General features: G+C 48.2%; 1 protein-coding gene across 1 annotated transcript in view; it reads left to right on the top strand.

Annotated features, from left to right (window-relative positions):
- Positions 1-705: 705 nt before the first annotated feature.
- The window catches only part of HK2 (hexokinase 2), a gene marked incomplete at its 5' end in the record, with an annotated part of 63,083 nt that continues 43,403 nt past the window's right edge, over positions 706-20,385 (top strand). The window contains 1 exon segment of the mRNA XM_081101538.1: positions 706-768. Coding sequence (XP_080957664.1) covers positions 706-768 — 63 coding nt within the window.

Here is a 20,385-nt window from a genome sequence, read left to right as displayed (position 1 = left end):
CGGCTCATGCGCCTTTCCTGCCCAGCTTCTTGCCACGGACCACACGTCGCATCCCGGCCGCCGGCCCCGCCCCCGCCCCCAGGCGCGCCCCTCTGGCTTGCAGGCTCGGGTGTCTGAGCGGCCGCGCCCACGGGCTCTGCGCGCTAATTGGCTGAGCGGAGGCAGCGGGCGGTCCGGGGCGCACACACCCTCCCCGCGCAGCCAATGGGCGTGTACGCGTCATTGACTGGGCGGCCCGGGAGCCGGCAGCCCCTCAATAAGCCACATTGTTGCACGAAACTCTAGCGCTGGACTCCCGGGCCGCCGCTAGCAACGCCGAGTCACCAAGCCCAGAAGATCTGCGGGCGAGAGCAGCGCGCGCGTGAGCGGGAGAGGTCCGATCACCCCCCGTGGAACCGGGGTGAGATTCTTCCCAAGTTGAGCCCTAGGGATCCTGTGGCTGAAGTTAGCGCCTTGACAGCGGGGCAACCCGACACGTCGCCGGGAGTGATTTTTTTGGGAGCCTCCTAGCAGTTGTGACTCCCCAAACCTGATCCTAGAGACCGGAGATCCTTCCGCCGGTGGGCCATCGCTGTTAGCCTTCTTTGCGGGCCGCTCGGATTCACCGCTCCCGGTCCCACGGAAGCTGTCTGACCGCGCCGCCCTCCTTCCCCACAAGCGCTCCAGTCTTGCTTTCCCATCTCGGCGCCGTCGGGCCGTGGCAAAATGATCGCCTCGCATCTGCTCGCTTACTTCTTCACGGAGCTCAACCATGACCAAGTGCAGAAGGTGAGTAAGCGCGGGCGGGGGTGGCTGGCTCGCCTCTGGCAAAGTTGTGTGTCCCCCGCCCGCTCTCCCGGGTCCCCGCCGAAACTCTCCTTCACCTTGCGGGGCCGCTCTTCTCCCCCATTCGGGGCGGAGGACGTGGGAACTGTCTCGGCGTCCGGGAAACTCCTGGGCATCAGGAGCCACGTCCGCTAATCACCGGCAGGCGGCTGCGCGCGTGCCAGGCAGGGGGCTCGCGCTCGCACCGCGCTCCCTCCCCACCGCCCCGCGCGCGCTCGCGCTTTCCTTCTCTTTTTTTTCTGGAGGGGCGGGTCACTTAGTCAGTAGTCGTAGATTGATGGGCCCACGTGGGAGGAGCCCCTCTTTTGCTGCCTGAATTCCGGCGAGAGCACGTGGGGAGAATCGTGGCTTGGGGAGCTGGCTCCGCCGCCGCGCTGGGCTGGCGGGACGCTCCCGCGCTAAAGGGCCGCGTTTTGGGGAAGTGGGGTTTCCTTAGGACTTCCACAAGGCCCTGCAGAGGTGGGCTTTGGGGAGAGACTGACCCGGGAGAGAGATGGGAAAGAGACAGAGGAACTCCGCCCGCCGCGCCCCCTCCCCGGAACTGAGGTGCCCGGAACTGAGGCTCCGCGTGGGGCGTACATCACCTCCCCCAAGCTGCCTCGGAACCGCCCCGCCTTGGGCCCCCAGGGCCCGCCTCCAAATGGGGGGCGGACTTGGCATGTTACTTTTGGTACTTCTGTAAGTTACTCGGAGAGGACCGACAGCCCCCGCGCCCATCTCCCTGAGATGTTTGTGGTTCCGAAAATCAGCTTTTTCCTGACCTTGGCCCTGACCTGTCTGCCCACTTCGCTCTCTGCAGCCCCCTCCTCCCGCTGCCCCCACCAGAGTCCTATCGGCGGCGCGGTCATTTACATAAGAAAGAGCCTCTGCCCGGGCCGGGAGCCTAGCTCCGCGTGCCTCCGGGTCTGGGTTGGGGGTGGGGCTGGGCTGGGCCCGAGTCGCTCTCACTCTGGGTTGAATAGTTTCTCAAATGCTCTGGATTTCAGGATCGGTTCTCCTGGCCCTGGGCTTCAGCTAGATTGGAGAAGAGGGGATTGGCTGGGGCAGGGTTGGGGGGTGGGGGTGGGGTGTCCAGTGCTGTGAGGCAATGAGAGAGCATTGCTCAATTACCTCCTTGAAATTTCTGTGTTTTAGTGGAAACGTATTTTTGGAAAAATCTCTTGGCGTTATCATTTGGTGGGGCAACCTGCTCATACTCCCATTTTGGGGGTCCTGAGAGTAAAGGATAGATGAGGGGGTTACCGTTTGGGTGTTTTTAGAGCGGTAGCAGATGATCACCCAAGTAAAGCATGGCATTTCCCAGCCTCAGCCTGGAGTAGGGAGCAGAGGTTGGCTGTGAGTTGAGTTTTACTCGTCGTATCTACGGCTGTCACTCTCTAACTCATTCCTGGGATGTGGCCCTGCTCTGCCCTTTAGTTCAGTTTAGTTAAGAACATGTCTGTGAGCGGGCAGGATCTTGGCAACTACTTTGGGCTTCTCTGCCCAAGGAGTGAGTTAACACTTGGAAGACTGTCATCCCTTGGCAAGTCCTAAAATACTAAGCTGTTGTATCTTTCATACAAGCTGGGGGTCTTCTTTGTTGGGCAAATGTTGATCACCCCAGGACGTTTGAATTCTTTTACAAATTCACTTTTTCCCAACCCAGAGGGAGGAAGTTAGGGAACTGTGGCGTTGTACCACTCCCCGGTCTGGAAGAGGGGGCCATCTCTTTGGAAAGAGAATTAGCCAGGGTATCAGGGAATGAGTTCTAATCTCTGTTTTGTGGTTTTTTAAAACCCCAGGACCCCTGAGCACACCACTTTGCCTCTTTGGACTGTCGATTTCTTTTTGTAAAATGAGTATGACAACAGCGGCCTTTCCCACTTAATGGAGTTGTGATGACTAAGCACAGCAATAAGAAAATGTCCTTCTTCTAGGCTTCTCTTCTCTACCCTTGCAGCTAGCTTTCTCCTGCCTGTCAAGTGTCTGGGTGTATTTCCTCTAAATTACCAAGGGGGGCAGAGTTGAGTCGGGCCTTTAACTCATCAGGTGTCAGAACCTAAGACTTTGCCTGCTGACTTAGGTGAGCATAGCTGTTTGATTCCAGCTGCAATTACATAGGAAGGAAGAGAATCAGAGAGAATATTTTGGAAGTATCTTTTCATGTTGCCGCCAGAAGGAAGAATAGGGAGATAAGACATGATTTTAATTTTAGAGTCTTTTGAAAAGGCCTTGATTTGGATTCTGCAGAAATCTCTATCATCTCACATCTTCTGGGTTGTAGTCTGAGGCATGGAGAGCTTAGATTCACCTGCCCAGAACTAGCCCTGTCAGTCACTTGTCTCTGGATGGACAAGCCTAGTGTTTTGTGCCATTAAAAGGGGAGTAAGGGCTATTTGTTCCTTTTTGCCGATTGACACTTTGAAAATCAAGAGAAACACAGATAGCATGTGCTGTTTTAAGCTCTTCACTTAGGTTAATTCATTAACAACTCTATGAAGTAGATAAAGATGTTAATGAATGCTAATTCATTAGTAATTCCATGAAGTAGATAAAGTTATCGGCTGCCTCCTACATGCCTCACTTACTATAATAGGCATGGCTCAGTGGTTGAGTATTGACTTATGAATCAGGAGGTCATGGTTCGATTCCCAGTCAGGGCATATGTCTGGGTTGTGGACTCGATCCCCAGTCTGAGGCATGCAGGAGGCAGCCGATCAATGATTCTCTCTCATCATTGATGTTTCTCTCTCTCTCTCTCTCTCTCTCTCTCTCTCTCTCTCTCTCTCTCTTTCTATCTCTCTCTCTCCCTTCCTCTCTGAAATCAATAAACATATTTAAAAAAATAATAGGCTCTATGACTTTAAGTTAAATGATGTATTATGTGGTTAAATGAGGTACAGTTTGTCGCTTATTCTTTCAACTTGTAACCGAATACTTAGTATCCTAATACTGTCCCTTCCACGCTCAGAAGATAACTGATGGTAGCAGGAATATTTTTTAGCTTTTGCTAACCATTCATTTGTTTTGTATTATCAAACTTCTATTTCAGAGAACTCTAGGAAGCACTTTGTTCTTTATCCCTGAATGAATTAAAATTCCCTCAGAGCCTCCTCAGACAAAGCCAACATTTAAAAACAAAACAAAACATTTTTACGTTCAAAGTTAAACGTTTTCAGCACCCCAAGGAGTTAGAGGGCAGTGAGGGGCCCTTTTCCAGGGGGAATCAAAACAACTCAAACCGTGACAGTTTTCTCGAAAAAATCTGGCAGTCAGAGTAAGGAGATCTGAGGCACTAAAAGAACTCAAGAACCCCAGAAAACTGGCTGCCTTTGTTCAGATACTTCTGGTTTATAAGACAACTCTTGATAACAGGTTTCTCATTATCATGGTTGGGTTTTGAAGTCAGCAAGTTTGGTTTGTTTTCCAACACTGTGTGTGTCTGTCTTTGCCTTTCCAAAGCAGTGGGCGAGCGGTAGGGGTGGGGTGGGGGGTGTCGGGGGGGGGGGGGCAAATCAAATCCCAGAGTTCATTGGCTGCATCTTAATATCACACTCCATGGATCACAGGGCATGCTTCCTTGCACTTGACTGGCTGTTTCTGCCAACTTCTACAGCAGGTCTCCCCACCTCAGCGCTGTTGACATTTTGGGATGGATAATCTCATGTGAGGGGCTGTCCTAGCCTATCTTAGAGCAAGAATTCCACTCCACCCAAATTTACAGGGGCAAAACCTGTTTTTTGTTGTTGTTACTCTTCCTTTAGAGCAGTAGTTTTCAAATATTCATAATGTTTGAAAACATTTTTGGTTGTTTCAAGGAAGGTGGGTGGCAATGTGTTATTACGTCTAATAAGTAGAAGCAAGAGGTGCAGCTAAACATCCTACAATGCACAGGACAGCCCCTCCACAACAAAGACTTTTCTGGTCCAAAATCTGTACAGGTTGAGTGAAAAACTGTGTTAGAAGATCATGGTCTGTTTCCCTCTCCCCCCTTCAGTTTCACAGTGGTCATACAGCCAGTTAGCAGCTGCAGTGAGCACCATAGCTCTTAGCTCTCAGCGTGCCATGCCATGGGACAGTCATGGTGGGAGTGGCCTTTCAGAAAAGATGAATTTAAGGTGAGCTCTGCAGATCCACAGTAACGAGAGGATCTTCATTACCCCTGGCTGAAGGGTGGGCTACCTGGGTTACTGTCTCTCTGTCTTCAACCAGGAGAATGTGAGCAATATAAGCATTCCAGAAAGCCAGTGGGAGAGAAATCTGCTCAGTTGTCCCCAGGGGAGTCTCACCCCGCTGTTGCTGGGGTTTCCATGGAGGCCAGGCCTCTGCCAGGTGTCTGAGCGAGGCAGGTGTGTGTGCTGGGTGAACGTGAACTCAGGAGCTTCCATAGCTGGGAGCAAAGAAGAGGGGCCATTGACACCCACTGAGGGACAGTCCAGCAGCCACTGGGAGAGGCTTCGTGGTGAGGTATAGAACCAGGCTCCCTGGAGTTGAATCCTGGCTCATCATGGAACCAGCTGTGTGCACTTGGGCTGGTTAATTTAACCCCTCTAGGCCGGTTCTTTCTCTTGTAAAATGGAGAGTGTCTGGATAACACCTTGATAGGGTTGTTGTAAGGATTAAATAGAGAGTTAATATATGTGAAGCCCTTAGAGCTGTGCCTGACACATGATCAATACTTTGTGTGTTCAGTATTAGTACATAGAGAAAGATACACTTAGATACCCTACTGCACTATCCATCTGGGCAAGAGCAAGATACCCTACTTCTTTTTTCCCAAGGGCTTTTAGGACATACAGGTTTTCACCCACTTATGCTCTCTGTCTGATGTCGGATTAGAACAGAGGGCAAGGAGGGCAGAAGAGTGGAAAGTTCCTAAAGCTGAGGTATAAGGGAGCATCCTCATTGTCCCTTCTGCTAAACCCTTCTCTTCCCTGGACAGAGCTCTTCCTCCAATTGCTTTCCTTCTGGTTTTCTGGGGAGCTAGCACCCCTACTGGGGAATCTCTGGGTCACCTTGGTCATTGGTGAACCTCAGATTGAAGCATCCTCCTTGGGAAGCCATGAGAGACACAGCTGCATTGAAGAATCACACCATTAGTTCAACCCCTTTCACTGTAGAAACCCAGACCCCTCCTCAGTGCCCATTCCCCCCACCCCCCTCCAATCCCCCAGAGGGCAGAAGGACAGAGGCTCCCAGGGCAGTTGCTGAGGCCACTTTTGCTGGAGTTGGCCAAGGAGACATTTGCCCATTCTTCCTCACATCTGGCCCTGCCTCTGGCTTCCCATGGGAGAAACTGCCTGAGTTGCCCTGGGCTGTCATAGGTTCAGGTCATGGTAGGTGTTGGTCCTACTGACCCCTGTGGTTTCACTGAAGTGAACAGTCATTCCCACATTCATATATATATATATATATTTCTTTACTTCAGAGAGGAAGGGGGAAGGAGAGGGAGATAGAAACATGAGTGATAAGAGAGAATCATTGATAGGCTGCCTCCTGCATGTCCCCTATTGGGGGGTGAGCTGCAACCCAGGTATGTGCCCTTGGCTGGAATCGAACCCGGGACCCTTCAGTCCACAGACGGACGCTCTATCCACTGAGCCAAGCCGGCCAGGGCCATTCCCACATTTTGTCACATTGGGTGTAGGGTCCCTAGCCATTGTGGGTCTCAGCAGAGAGTTTTGACCCTTATATATAGAATCTGGACTGTCCAGTGTGGCCCCTCCTGTCACTGGGATGTCTGGGGTTCTTGACAGAATCAAGAGGACCCTCTGTGTGGGGCCCACACTCTACTCCCCTCATTCCTGTCCAGCCTTTGTCTTGTCTAAACCCAGTGGGGAGTCTTGGCTTTGTTCCCACCAGAACAGAAGCCAAAGAATCCTGTTTCCCCTGAAGTGTTGCCCTCTTTTAGTGGTGGCTGTGCTTTTTGCATTTTTATCTGTGGATCTGTATGCATTTCCTGACACTCCTTCCTTGGAGGGACTTTGACTGAAACTTATCTTGGAATTAATCAAGAGAGTGAATCAGGACTGAGAACCTGGTTGTGGGAACCATGGCACCCACCCACCCAGCCTTCCTGCCCCTTCTCACCCTCAGCTCAGCAGCCCCTCCCTGGAAAGGGTCCCTGTTCTTGAAAGGCCTTATTCCCAACCTCTTCCTTCTGGCATCTCCATATTGTCTGATAAAGGAATGAAGCCAGATAAGCCATAGGGCAGCTTTAATTAGGGTTAAATGAGGGCATTTGAAGCTGCCATTTATCCTTTTTCCATTTGAGGGACTTTCCCCTTCTGCTTCCTTCTTCCTCCCCAATTTTCCTGTCTCAACCCCTCTCAGTGAAGTCTTCCAATCATGTCCCATCAGTTCCTTTCCCCTTCAATTCCCAAAGGTCTTAAAACCACAAAGAGTGCAGTACTTACTCAGTGAGGGCCCTTTACTATAACTCAGGCCTTCCGCAAACAGCCCCCTAGTGTAGACACTGTTATTACACAGTGTTTAGATGAGCACACCAAGGCACAGAAAGGGACAGTGCCTTGCCCAAGGGCAAGTCAGGATGCAAACCCAGGCTGTCTGACTCCAGAGCCCAGGCCCTGACCCCCAGCCTGGGGCTCCCGCGATAACTAGAGATGGCCAGTTGTGTTTCAGCTTCATGGGATTATGAGTCGGGTGCCAGTTGAGAAGGAAGACCATTGGGGTTATCTAGTCCAGCCCTTCATTTTACAGATGAGGAAAAATGTCCCTTAGTGCTGTGCATTGGGGACCAGCCCAAGCTCCAGAGCAAGAACCCCGTTGCTCGGTTCCCATCCTGTTCCTTTCAGCGCCCTTTGTGTAGCACGAGAGCTCATCCTTCAGGTGTGGGTTCCCTGAGAAGAGAGGGGGGCTTTGCTTTGTGGCCTGTACCTGGGGTGACCCAATCATTTATATTGTTCAAATTCAGTCACTTTTTTTTTTTGATTTGTTAATCTTCACCCGAGAATAGATTTCCATTGGTTTTTAGAGAGAGTGGAAGGGAGAGGGAGGAGAGACAGAGAGAGAGAGAAACGCCAATGTGAGAGAGACACATCAGTTGGTTGCCTCCCGCACTTGCCTGGACCAGGGCTGGGGATATAGCCTGGAATCTAGGTATGTACCATTGACTGGAATCAAACATGGGGCCTTTCAGTCCTCTGGCCAATGCTCTACCCACTGAGCCAAACCGGCTAGGGCCAAACTCTGTCACTTTTAAAAATATGTTTTTATTTATTTAAGAGAGGAAAGGAGAGGGAGAGAGATAGAAACATCAATGATGAGAGAGAATTATTGATCGGCTGCCTCCTGCATGCCCCACACTGGGGATCGAGCCTTCAACCCTGGGCATGTGCCTTGACCAGGAATTGAACCATGACCTCCTGATTCATAGATTGACACTCAACCACTGAGCCACACTGGCTGGGCCAAACTCAGTCACTTTTGAGAGTGAAATGAGGCACCATGAATCGTTATTCTGCCACCACAGTGTAAACAGATTGTCCCAGGCAAATGGGTGTAATTGTGGGTGGGTCGGTAGACTGGGAAGGTCTGGGGGCTGACCATGGTGCAGAAACACAGACACACAAATGGATTTGGTCCAGCAGGTGGACAGGGGGCACCAGATGGGAGGGGGCTGTCCAGGGGAGACAGAATCTGACCCCTAGGGACCTGGGGTATTGGCCAGGGCAGACAGGTAGATGGAGAGGAAATTGTGCTGCTACAAGGACCCAGACCTGAAGAATAAGATCAAGCTCAGAGCCCCTGGCAGTCTGGAGGAGCCAGTTCTTCCCCTTCACCCAAGTTACTCTGCTCCTTTCTTTGGCACTCCTGTGGCCCCTTGCATGTAACCGTAACAAATACGTCTTGGGCACCAGCTATATCTCGGTACTGAGATAGCTGCTGGCATCACAGAGATGAAGTTGGGAACAGGGAGTCAGTGTCTTTAGTCCTTTGGGACCCGTGAGGGTGAGAGACACAAGGTGTCAGAAGTGCCTTGGCGTCATGGCTGGGGAATTTGGGGAGGCATTTGGGGAGAGGCCCTGAAGGACAAATGGGAGTTTGTTAGTCCAGAGGAGGAGAACATTCTAGGCATGGGGTTAGCACATACACTTTTCTAACCTTTGCAAGACAAACACTCCTCAGAATTGTACTGATGTGTGCGACAGACTTTCGAATCGCAGAGGGAAAGCAGGGGTGGGTGGGTGGGTAGGACGAGATCTACCAAAGAACTTATATGCATATATGCATAACCCATGGACACAGACAATAGGGTGGTGAGGGCCTGGGGTGGGGGGCGGGGCGGGCTATAGGGGGTCAACAGAGAACAAAGGGGACATATGTAATACTTTCAACAATGAAGATTTAAAACTTCTTTTTAAATAAAAAAGATTTAAGTTATTATAAATCTGCATTTTATTACAGTGGAAGAAACTGCCTAATCTCTGCCCTTACCTTCAGTCTGTAATTATTTGTTGACGTATTTGCCTCCCACCAATAGACTGAGCTCCTTGCAGGCAAAGCCTGGGGTTTCCTTGATGCCGGTGTCCTCAGTGCCTGTCCCTGGCACATTCAATTTAGTTCTCATTCAATATGCGTGGGTAAATGAACTGTGCCACTGTCATGCACAACTGGGACATATTATTCCTTTGTACTGCGGCCCCACACTCGGAACAAAATGTTTGAGGGCAGGAGGGTCCCGTGACGGGTGTCCCAAATGCCCATCTCTGGACCCCTGACAGGTGCTGCTGCCCGAGGTCTGTCTGGCTGTAACTTGAGGCAGCTCAGAGCAAGAACTGGAAGAACAGGAAACCCTGTGACTCACAATCGCGCCACAGGATCCTGGAGGAGTGCCTGTCAGCTCCACACTTACCCTGCCACCCAGGGTTGTTAGTACACGGCGCTCAGAGCTGGAGTCTCCCCAAGGTGGCAGGGCGGGCCCTAGTCCCCAGTCAGGGTCCGCCTTGTCCCATCAAAGAGTGTTGTGGCTTATCTATTACTTTTGGTTAGCTGTGTTTCGGAGGACAGGAGCCTTAAAGAATCCAGGATCTGGCCCAGCCAGGGTGGCTCAGTGGTTGAGCATTGACCCATGAACCCAGAAGCACCTGGTTTGATTCCTTGTCAGGGCACGTGCCCTGATGTGGGCTTGATCCCCAGTAGGGGGTGTGCAGGAGGTAGCCGATCAATGTCTCTCTCTCATTGATATTCCTCTCTCTGTCTCCCTCTCCCTCCCTCTCAAACATCAATAAAAAACATTTTAAAAACCAATAGAATCCAGGACCTGCCATGTCTTTTCCTCCCCCACTCATCTTTTTGCACAGCCTTTGTCTTCTCAGGAGTCTGAAGGCATTATTATACTTTTCTTTCTTTTCTTCTCCCTTCGTCCTTCCTTTCCTCCTCCCCTTGCCCTCCCTCCCTCCCTCTCCCCTTTCCTTCCTCCCTCCCTCCCTCCCTTCTTTCTTTCCTTCCATCCTCCCTTCCTCCCTCCCTCCCTTCCTTCCTTCCTTCCTTCCTTCCTTCCTTCCTTCCTTCCTTCCTTCCTTCCTTCCTTCTTTCCTTCCAAAGGGAGACGGGGAGAGAGAGAGAAAAACATTGATGTGAGAGAGAAACAATGGATCAGTTGCCTCCTGCACGCAGCCTGACCAGGAATTGAACCCGCAACCTGGGCATGTGCCCTGACTGGGAATGGAACCAGTGAACTTTTGGTGCATGGTACTATACCCAACCAACTGAGCCACATTGGCCACGGTGACATTATTATTAATGAGGTCACTGACAGCAGTTACCTGGCTTTCCTAGGATGCTTACACCTGTCCCCCAGGTTAGGGCATTCACCTGGCTACCAGATGTGTGGGTCCTGCCTTGATTTCCTCATCTAATATTTGTAGTAAAACACTGGCAAAGGAATTACACAAAAAATATGAAATTCTTTCTTTAAATTTTTTAAATTGACTTTTAGAGAGAGAGGAAGGAGAGGGAGAGATCCAAACATCAATGTGAGAGTGAGACATCGATCAGCTGTGCATGGGATGACGCCCAACCAACTGAGCTACACTAACCAGGGCTGAAATTCTTTCAAAACTAAGTTGCAAATAGGTGTGAGCACATAGTCATTGGAAGGCCATGTGTGACTGCATTTAGATTATGGCTCTCCCCTCTGGTTTGACCTCTCTTGAACTCTGAGCTCCTTTGGCTCTCTGACCATGCACAGTGGGTAGACTAGGGCTTAGTCAATGCCTTGCCCTTGTTTCTTCCTACATTTTTATTAATTTATTTATTTTAAAATATATTTTTATTGATATCAGAGAGGAAGGAGAGGGGGAGAGAGAGATAGAAACATCAATGATGAGAGAAAATCCTTGATTGGCTGCCTCCTGCATGGCCACAACCCAGGCATGTGACCCTACCGGGAATGGAACCATGACCTCCTGGTTCCTAGGTTGATGCTCAACCACTGAGCCATGCTGGCTGGGTTCTTCCTACATTTTTAAATTGGAGATTATATACACAGGAAACAACACCACCCAGATCCAGAACATCTCAGCACCAGCGCCAGCACTAACCACTACTTAATCACTAAGCTGACTTGTACCAGCATAGGTCTATTTCTGTCCTTAATATAAATGGACTTAAATACGGCGTCTCTCCTATGTATGTTATTACATGTGGTGGTAGGTGATGCATTCTTTATGCTGTGTAGGATCCCTGCCCTGCACCTCCAATCCTGTTTTGACTTGTTGAATTAAAACAGAAGAGGCTAGTCAAGAGGGTATGGTGCTTCCTAAAATTCTTCCGGAGAGGCTAGCTTGGAGCCATATATATTTCTTGACTATTTATATGACCTTACTGTATCTTTAGGACAAGAACATGAGTACTAGGAAAGCTTAAATTCAATCAGTTGGTTTGCTTGAGGTCTAGAAGAAGCTAAAAGGTAGGAATTAGCTAGTGTTCATTAGCACTTCCTAGAGAGAAGGCTCTAGTTACTAAATCAGAGATACCCAAAGACTGGAGAAAGGAAGTCCAGTGGTGCCTCTGTGTCCTTGGCCCTGATGCTTATATATTTGTGGAATTGCTTTCTTACCTGGTTTGGTCGCTTGAGTTCATTCTTCTACCAGGAGGGTGTGTCCTGTAGAAATGAGCATTTGTTCAATCATGTATTTCTGTCTGCTTATTAAAAGGATTAGGTGATATGGTTCAGCTTCCAATAAAAAAAAATTCCTGGCATAAAAAAAAAATTCCTAGAACAAGAGTCATAGAAAAGGCAGGAATGATTGCCAAAAAAACTTAAGACTGAGGGTGGTTCACTGGAGTTGAGTACAGAGCTCTGAGCTTCTTGACAGTCACGGCAAAAAGGACAGCTCTCGCCTGGTTGGTGTGGCTCAGTGGTTGTGTGTTGGTCGACCTATGAACCAGGAGGTTACGGTTGGATTCCAGGTCAGGGCACATGGTTGGGTTGTAGGCTCAATCCCCAGAAGAGGGTTTGCGGGAAGCAGCTGATTCTTCTCATTGTTGATGTGTCTCTCTCTCCCTCTCCCTTCCTATCTGAAATCAGTCAAAAAAGATTATATATATATATATATATATATATATATATATATATATATATATATATATTAGAGGCCCAGTGCATGAATTCATGCATGGGTGGGGTCTGGCCAGCCTGGCTCCAGTAGGGGCAGATTGGGGCCAGGCCTGTCGGGAGGAGGAGACAGCGGGAGGTTGGCCAGCCGCTGGCCAGCACAGCAGGATCGCCTGCTCAGGGCCAGGCTGGCTGCAGGGAGGGGCTGCAGGAGGTTGGCAGGCTGGCTCCACCCCCCACCCCCTTCATCGGGCCAGTAGTGGGCATCGCTGGCTTTTTATATATATATAGATATTTTAAAAAAGGACAGTTCTTGAGTCGGTCATTTTGACTTCATTAGTCTGTAGCAGGAGGCACAGCAAGTCTGGGCAGCCAGACTTTCTCCTGACATTAACCCTACAGAGAATTGACTGGCCAGTGAACAACAGTGCAACTTTACTCAGTGGGGTGATCTTTATGATCCTTCCTTCCCATGATCCCTTGAGTAAAAGTGATAGGATTAAATCATACTAATTATGAAGACATTGCATTTAGGAGGTAATGTTATATAGTGATGGTGAGTAGCTTTCTGATCTTAGAATTCATAATCTCCTTCCAGGATCTTGGGCTTGCCCACACCTCTGAACCTTTTCATATGATCTCCCTACTGTCTCCAGGTCAACACATATCTACGGACTTATATATGTGTATGTTCTTAACCCAGAAGCAAGTTCCCTTGAATGCTGGTCTCACAGACCACTTATTCATACCTGTGACACTTCCCAGGGGGGCCTGACATTGTGCTTGCCCTTGTTATCTACTGAAACCCATCCCTCCATTTCAGAGACATTTATTGGGTCTATAATATGAGCTGAGTTCTGTGCTGGCTTGTAAAGTTCTAGGGAATAGGCACCTTGATTTCTTTAAAAATTTATTTTATGTGTGTGCATTGTTATTGTTGTACTATCTATCTCCAGAATTGATTTTTTTTAAAAATTATGTTCATGTACACCATTGTGCTTTGCATAAACTGGTTTTCAATAAAGGCTATAAAATGGGAGAAAGCTGGGGCCCCAGTGGTCAGTGACTCAGGGGTTAGATGTTGAAGTTTAAGGTTTCTTCTTCACTCTCCTTGGAAATCGCCTAAGGTATTCAAGGTGGGATTTACAGTACTTTATATAACAAACTGTCAAAGTTGGAATAGTGCTCTTTTCTACATACAAACAGTTTGATCAGGACCATTTTCTCACTGGGACTCAGGAACCAGGCAGTAGCCACCAGCCATTAGTAGGAATCAGCCTGCAGGATGACATGGGCCCTTCTGGACTTGTAGTCGGATTGCCATTTATTGTTTTTAACAGTAGAGTAAGGTGTCTGGGGATCCAGATTCTAATCTCAAGTGTGTGGCCTCGGGTCAAGCCGACTCCCTGGCCTCAGTTTCTTTGAGATCCCTTTCCAGATCTCACCCCAGGCCAGTCCTTCCAGGGCTTCCGAATACCTGGCAGGGGCTGTGTCTGTACACTTTGAAGTGGAGCCTCCCCAGGTTGACCTTCTACTCCCTCCATTCCTTGCATCCTTGCTGTGACATGATTTCCTCTCCATTTAGTGCTAGTCTGGAGGAAAATGTGGGCCCTTGAGGAGATGGGCTTCCCACTTGGGATGCCATCCTATTTCATAAGGAGTTTAGGGTTAATTTGCCTTTAGAGCTCTTCCTGCCTCTATCCATAATTTTGTAGAGGAACTGTGTGTTATGGGAAGAAAGAAAATGACCCAAATTGCCCCAATAAGGAAGTTTTAATCTCCTCAATATTGCTAAGTAGATGTCCTCTGAAACTTCTATCCCTTTCTCTTTAGTGCACACTCTTGTCCATGCAGGCAGGTGGCCTTCCCATACCTCAGCCAGGCTTTGTTTCTGGCCCATCTCTGTTTCCCCAGCCTGGAATGACCCCTCCTTCCCCCTTTTCTCCCCAGTAGAGATTTAAAGAGAAGTGACCCAGGGTAATAGGCCACACACCCACCACGGAAAGAGAAGGGGCATGTTGGAGAAACAGTCTCTTTTTGTTAATCCCGAATGTGACTAAATAGAGTTAAGAAATGTCTTTGATCCTCTAAGGGTGCCAAGGGGACTCTGGGAGAGAAAGGAGAAGGGGTGCAAATAAAAGAGAGTTTATAGAGTTTTACTACATTCCCTACCCCATTTATGCCAGTGACCCTGTTGTGTAGGGCTCTGCAACCCTACATATTGAGGAAATGAGCTCAGATGGAGAGTGACTCATCCAATATTACACACCTATACACATGCTAGAGCCAGGATTTGAACACTGATTTTTCCGGCGCCACACTCTGCACTTTACCACCAGCAGCTACAAAATGAAGTTTGGCCTGAATGATTCTGCTTTGATAATTCCCAACAAGTACAAGGTTTGTCTTTCCATTTCCAGCACCCAGGACCAACCATTTCATGCTTAGCCTAATATCTTAACTATGTGGACTTTCAAAGACCCCAGGCAGAAAAGTGGTAAAAACGACCTTGAGCAATGTTGGCCAGAACACAGCCCACCATTATCACATTATTGGCTTGGTGTGTATCAACGAAAAGAGAGGGGAAGATGTTCAATCACCCAGCCCTAAAAGCAACAATTTGGTTAGTTTGAAACAGATCTTTGGAATTCTTAGTTTCTTATAAAAACTCCTTGTGTCATTCTGATAGGCAGCCAAGTTGGGAACTCTTGTCCCAAGTGGCAGCATGAAGACTAAAACAGAAGTTACCAGAAAACAGATTTATCTTAGACCGAGGAAAAGCTTCCTAACAAATAGAGCTGACCAATAATAGAAACTCACTAACTTAGAGAAGTAGTGAGCCTGTTAGCTTGGAAGCATTCGAACTCAGGCCCGACGACTTATTGGGGTCAGAGAGACAAACCAGACAGACTTGAGTGCTGTCTGCATTTAGTGGAATTAAACTTGTTTCCCCCAGGGCCTTTCCTTTCTAAGAGTGAGCATTTTCTAGCCGGAGTCCTACTGTCCCGGGCACATTTGTTATCTCCTAAATGACTTTCTCCCATGACTTTGGGCCTGGTGCTCCCTCCCTCTGGCTGCATTGTGGGAGAATGTTGGCAGGATTCTGCAAAGTGCATTCACTTCCTCCCCATTCCGGGAAAACTTTCTTTGTATGGAGGCTGCTTTTAGTTTCTGACTTCTGCCTCCCTTGGCCACCCTTCACCCAGCACAGCCGTGCCCGCCATGGCTGGGTGGGCCCCAGTGGTGTGTTTAAGAAGCTGTGACATTAGGTAATTAATCATCCCTCTCTGAATAGCCTAATAAATTCAGGGAGGATACACCATCATGTTGTGCAAGAGGGGACGTTTGGGCCAAGGTGCTATAGTCGCATTTTTCACAGCCGTTTCATATCCTTTTTTAGTTTCATGTGACAGAGAGGAAATTAAGGCCCTGAGGTCATCCAAGAAACCACAGGGCAGAGAGCGTCTATAGTAAGAGGACCCAGAGGACAGGTGAGGGTGCTGGTCCAGCAGCCTGGCTTTAGAGCCAGATGTACCTCACTTCTAGCTCTGCCCCCCACCATGAAGTGACCTGTTACAAAAGGACAAAGAATGCCTGGTCAGTGTGGCTCCGTGACCTATGAGCCAAGAAATCACGGTTCAATTACTATCAGGGCACATGCCCGGGTTGTGGGCTCAATCCCCAGTAGGGGGGATGCAGGAGGTAGCTGATTGATATTTCTATCTCTCTCTCCCTTCCTCTCTGAAATTAATTTTAAAAAAAAGTATCACACACACACACACACACACACACACAAGGACAATGGAGGTCAAATCAGTAAAGCCATAGGTTGGTGTCTTGCAGGTAAGAAAGGCTTGATAAACTTTAGCTGATAATAAACTATCATCGTTTTCATCTGTCATTGAACACTGAAAGATGATTATAATCTATTGAGTAAGGGAGATCATGATTGAGGAAAGGTTTACTGTTGAACTTGTTAGAGTTTTTGATGGTTAACGATGAGGAGTGTCGGCTGGATTTCCAACACACCTTGTCACAGCTTACACATCAAAGTTAAACTAAGAATGGCCACTGTAGAATTGTGGCCACTCCATCTTTGCTTTCTTGTGAACGTGACCTCACACTCCAAAATGTGATGGTATAACCTTTTAGAAGGCAGTATAGCAAGCATCTCAAACTCTCAGCCCACAACTAATATTTTTGCTGCCCAGGCAATATAACAATATGTAAAAAACTTGTTTTTTTAAAAAATATATATTTTTATTGATTTCAGAGAGGAAGGGAGAGGGAGAGAGAGATAGAAACATCAATGATGAGAGATAATCATGGATCAGCTGCCTCCTGCACGCCCCCTACTGGGGATCGAGCCCGAAACCCAGGCATATGCCCTTGACCGGAATCAAACCCGAGACCCTTCAGTTCGCAGGCTGACGCTCTATCCACTGAGCCAAGCCGGCTAGGGCTGTAAGAAACGTTTTAATAAAAATTTCATAACTTAATTTTTACAATATCCTGGAGTACATAATGGTATACATAATTCTTAATAGCGAACTACAACATTCGCTAATGACTGATTACTATAATCATGTTGCATTCATTTCCCTACGCACCTTATGCGCAGGCGCACCATTTCTCTCCACTAATACTAGCAGTGAATATTTTAGCAGCCGATTGCCAGGTCACTAGTCTTGTACTGACTTGTTTGGTGTGCACAACAGGAAATATTTCGCTTTCGGAGAACAAGAAAAATAGGTTTATTTGCATTACACTTTTTAATTTGTGCAGTTATTCAGTGTCTGGTAAGTTAATGTTCAAGAAAAAATATTAATTTTTATTAACATGTTCTATAATTTTATGTTAATGACTACTCATTTATTTCAGCCCTTTGTATTCAGCATGTCTCTATCGAAATAAACCTATGTTTCTATGAAAATTGAAGCTTTTGTTTTTTTGAGGCCCACATAAACTTAAACTTCGATTATTTGGCCCGTGTGAGCCTTTGAGTTTGACATGTTTGTGGTACAGGCCCTGCTCTCCCATGCAGGAACTCTCCTGCTTCCTTCTGACTTACCAGGCCAGCCCTATGGGCTGTGCCCGCGCCTGCTTGCCCTTCGTGTCTGCATCCAGGGGTTGGTGGCAAGAGAAGATGACCTTTTGTTTTATTTTATTTTATTATTTAAAAAAATATATATTTTGATTTCAGAGAGGAAGGGAGAGAGAGAGAGAGAAACATCAATGATGAGAGAGAATAATTGATCGGCTGCCTCCTACATGCCCCCTACTGGTGATTGATACCGCAACCCTGGGCATATGCCCTGCCCGGGAATCAAACCATGACCTCCTGGCTCATAGGTCGATACCACGGAGCCACACCAGTGGGGCAGACGATGGCCTTTTAATGGGTGTGGTTAGCCTAAATGTCCCACAGTGCCATTTGGCCTGTATAGACCTGCTGTTGTCCAACAGAAGAGGGGCTTTCATCTAGGGGAGTAGACAAAAACACAGATGAGCCGGGTGCCCAGTCGAATCTTGGCTTGGCTGTTTGTATTTATGTGACTTTGGGCACAGTTCCTTTCCCTCTTGGTTGAAGGTGGTTATAACACTACTTATCTCATAGAGCTGCTGTGAGAACTAAATGACTTAATGGGTGTGAAACCTTGAGAATAGTGCCACGTAGGGTTTGCTGTTATGACTATGGCCCATGAGGGCATCCTGGGCTATTCCTGGATGTGGCCTGGTGTTGACCTCTGTCTGGTGGTCCCAGACGTTGTACATTCACACCAAGATGCGTAAGCCATGAGGCAGTGTTGCTGGGCCAAGCCAGGTGTCACTGGATCTGGAACAGGCAGCCTCTGCAGTGATTAAAGTTGTCCTGGGCCCGGGGTCACCAGAGATGTGTCTCCCACGCACTGACAGAGAGGGGACTTGTCTGAAGCTATACCTTTGACTTCCTGGTAAACCTCAAACAACATTGTGGGGGAGGCCAGGCCCCCTCAGGAGCACCCTGGGACCCCACATCAGTGACCCAGCTCGGGCTGAGGCTGGTGCCACACAGCCTGGGAGGCTGAGGCAGACAGTGGGCTCAAGACAAGTAAGGTGCCAGGAGCCTAAAATCAGAAAACAGAATGGACAGTTGGATTCTTCCTGATTTAGACTGGTGGACTTACTCTGACTCTGGGGCAGCTCTTTAATAAATGCTGGCAACAGGGAGTTCTGGGAAATCCTCATTTCTGCAAATTGGAAATGGAGCATGACAAGCCGGACCTCTCTGCTGGCTGCGGAGGGAGAGGAGTGGCTAGGGCCTTTACCACTTCTCTGCTCCTACTCACCCTTTCCCACCCCAGGGGAGGAAGGTGGCTGCCGATTTTGCTGTATTATAACCACATGGCCCTCGTGAGGAGGGGTAGGCCGATTCATCAGACGCCTTCACCTTGCTTACAGCTGCTCTTAGCATTTTACTCCAGACTCTGATCTTCACCTTGTGGGATTTTATGAGAATGGTGAATGATGAGTACTGATCAGGATATTGGAAATGATCTCAGGAGGCCACTCTTATTATTCTACAGGGGCAGAAACATTATTCTACAGGCCCAAAGAGAAGGACATGCACAAACCCATAGGGAATTAGGATACGTCCAGGAAGAGAGCAAATGTGAGTAAGGAGACACAAGGGATTGTCCTTTTCTTAAAGGATTAAACACTCCTTGCTGTTTCTCTGGAAATCCTAGGCTGTGTTTGTTTAAAAGGAAATCCACAAAGACCTGACTCAAAAGGCTGGAAACTATAATAGGCTATAATATTATTTAGGACTTTAGGAAAGCTAATAAAAATGTATGCTTCTTTGTCAGACTTGGGTAAGGGTGAGGGACAGGTGGGCACTGACCTGTGTTACCATCCGGAATAGCAATGGTGGTCGTCATCAGCCAAGCTTTGCCTTTGGGAATCCTGGAGTTTCAGAGCTGGGAGGAGCAGGGTTCCGTCTGGTCCCTCAGTTTGCTGACAGGACTGGGAAGCCCGCCCTCTTCACACCTTGAGGGCACAGCTGGGGCCTGGTCCAACGTTCCTGATTCTCTAGCCCCACCCTCCATGGCCAGCAGCCTCCCATGTCCTGTACACTGTTGCTGAGAACAGGGATATTGTGGAAACCTGTGTGTCTTCTTGGATGGATTTCTATCCAATCTTTTCCTAGTAGGAGAAAACGGAATATTTATGGTCAAAGCAGATGGGTGCTTCCAAGAAGGAAACTGTGTGAGAAGGACTCCTGATGCTTCTCCTGGTTTTAAATCTGGGAAAAGTTCATGTAAATTTATGTTGGAAACAAGATCAATGAAATAAATATGGAAAGTTGCCTCTGGGGGGAAGAGAGGTTGCATAACTACCTATGTAGAGTCTCCACTGTGCATCAGGCATTGTGCTAGGCTCCAGGGATGCAGGGAGCAGAGAGACATGGCTCTTCTTGCCCTTGGTGCCTATATTTGGACACTATTAAATATATATTTCCAAATTGCGGGTGGTTTTGTGAAGAGAAAGGTCTGAGTTCTTAGAATAATGGGAGACCTGAGTATTTTATTGGGAGAAGGCCTCCATGGAGAGAGGTTTCAAGGACTGGTAAGAAGCGTGAGGTAAGGCGCGTACGGCCCTTGTGAACAGGCTCCAGGGCAGGAAATATGAATTGGGTGAGTTGGGACTGAACCGAGGATAAAGTCTGCACCGGAGTGAAGAGACATCCAATGAGATTAGTAAGTGGGGGGAGGCCAGACCCTATGCAGTGGTTCTCAATCTTCTGGCCCTTTAAATATAGTTCCTCATGTTGTGACCCAACCATGAAATTATTTTCATTGCTACTTCATAACTGTAATGTTACTACTGTTATGAATTGTAATGTAAATATCTGATATGCAGGATGGTCTTAGGCGACCCCTGTGAAAGGGTCATTTGACCGCCAAAGGGGTCGTGACCCACAGGTTGAGAACCTCTGCTATAGGGCCTAGGAAGGGTTT

This window comes from Myotis nattereri (assembly GCF_964212035.1).
Source record: "Myotis nattereri genome assembly, chromosome: 10".
NCBI lineage: Eukaryota > Metazoa > Chordata > Mammalia > Chiroptera > Vespertilionidae > Myotis > Myotis nattereri.
Note: the sequence above shows the minus strand (reverse complement) of the source record. Positions and strands in the feature narration are given on the sequence as shown.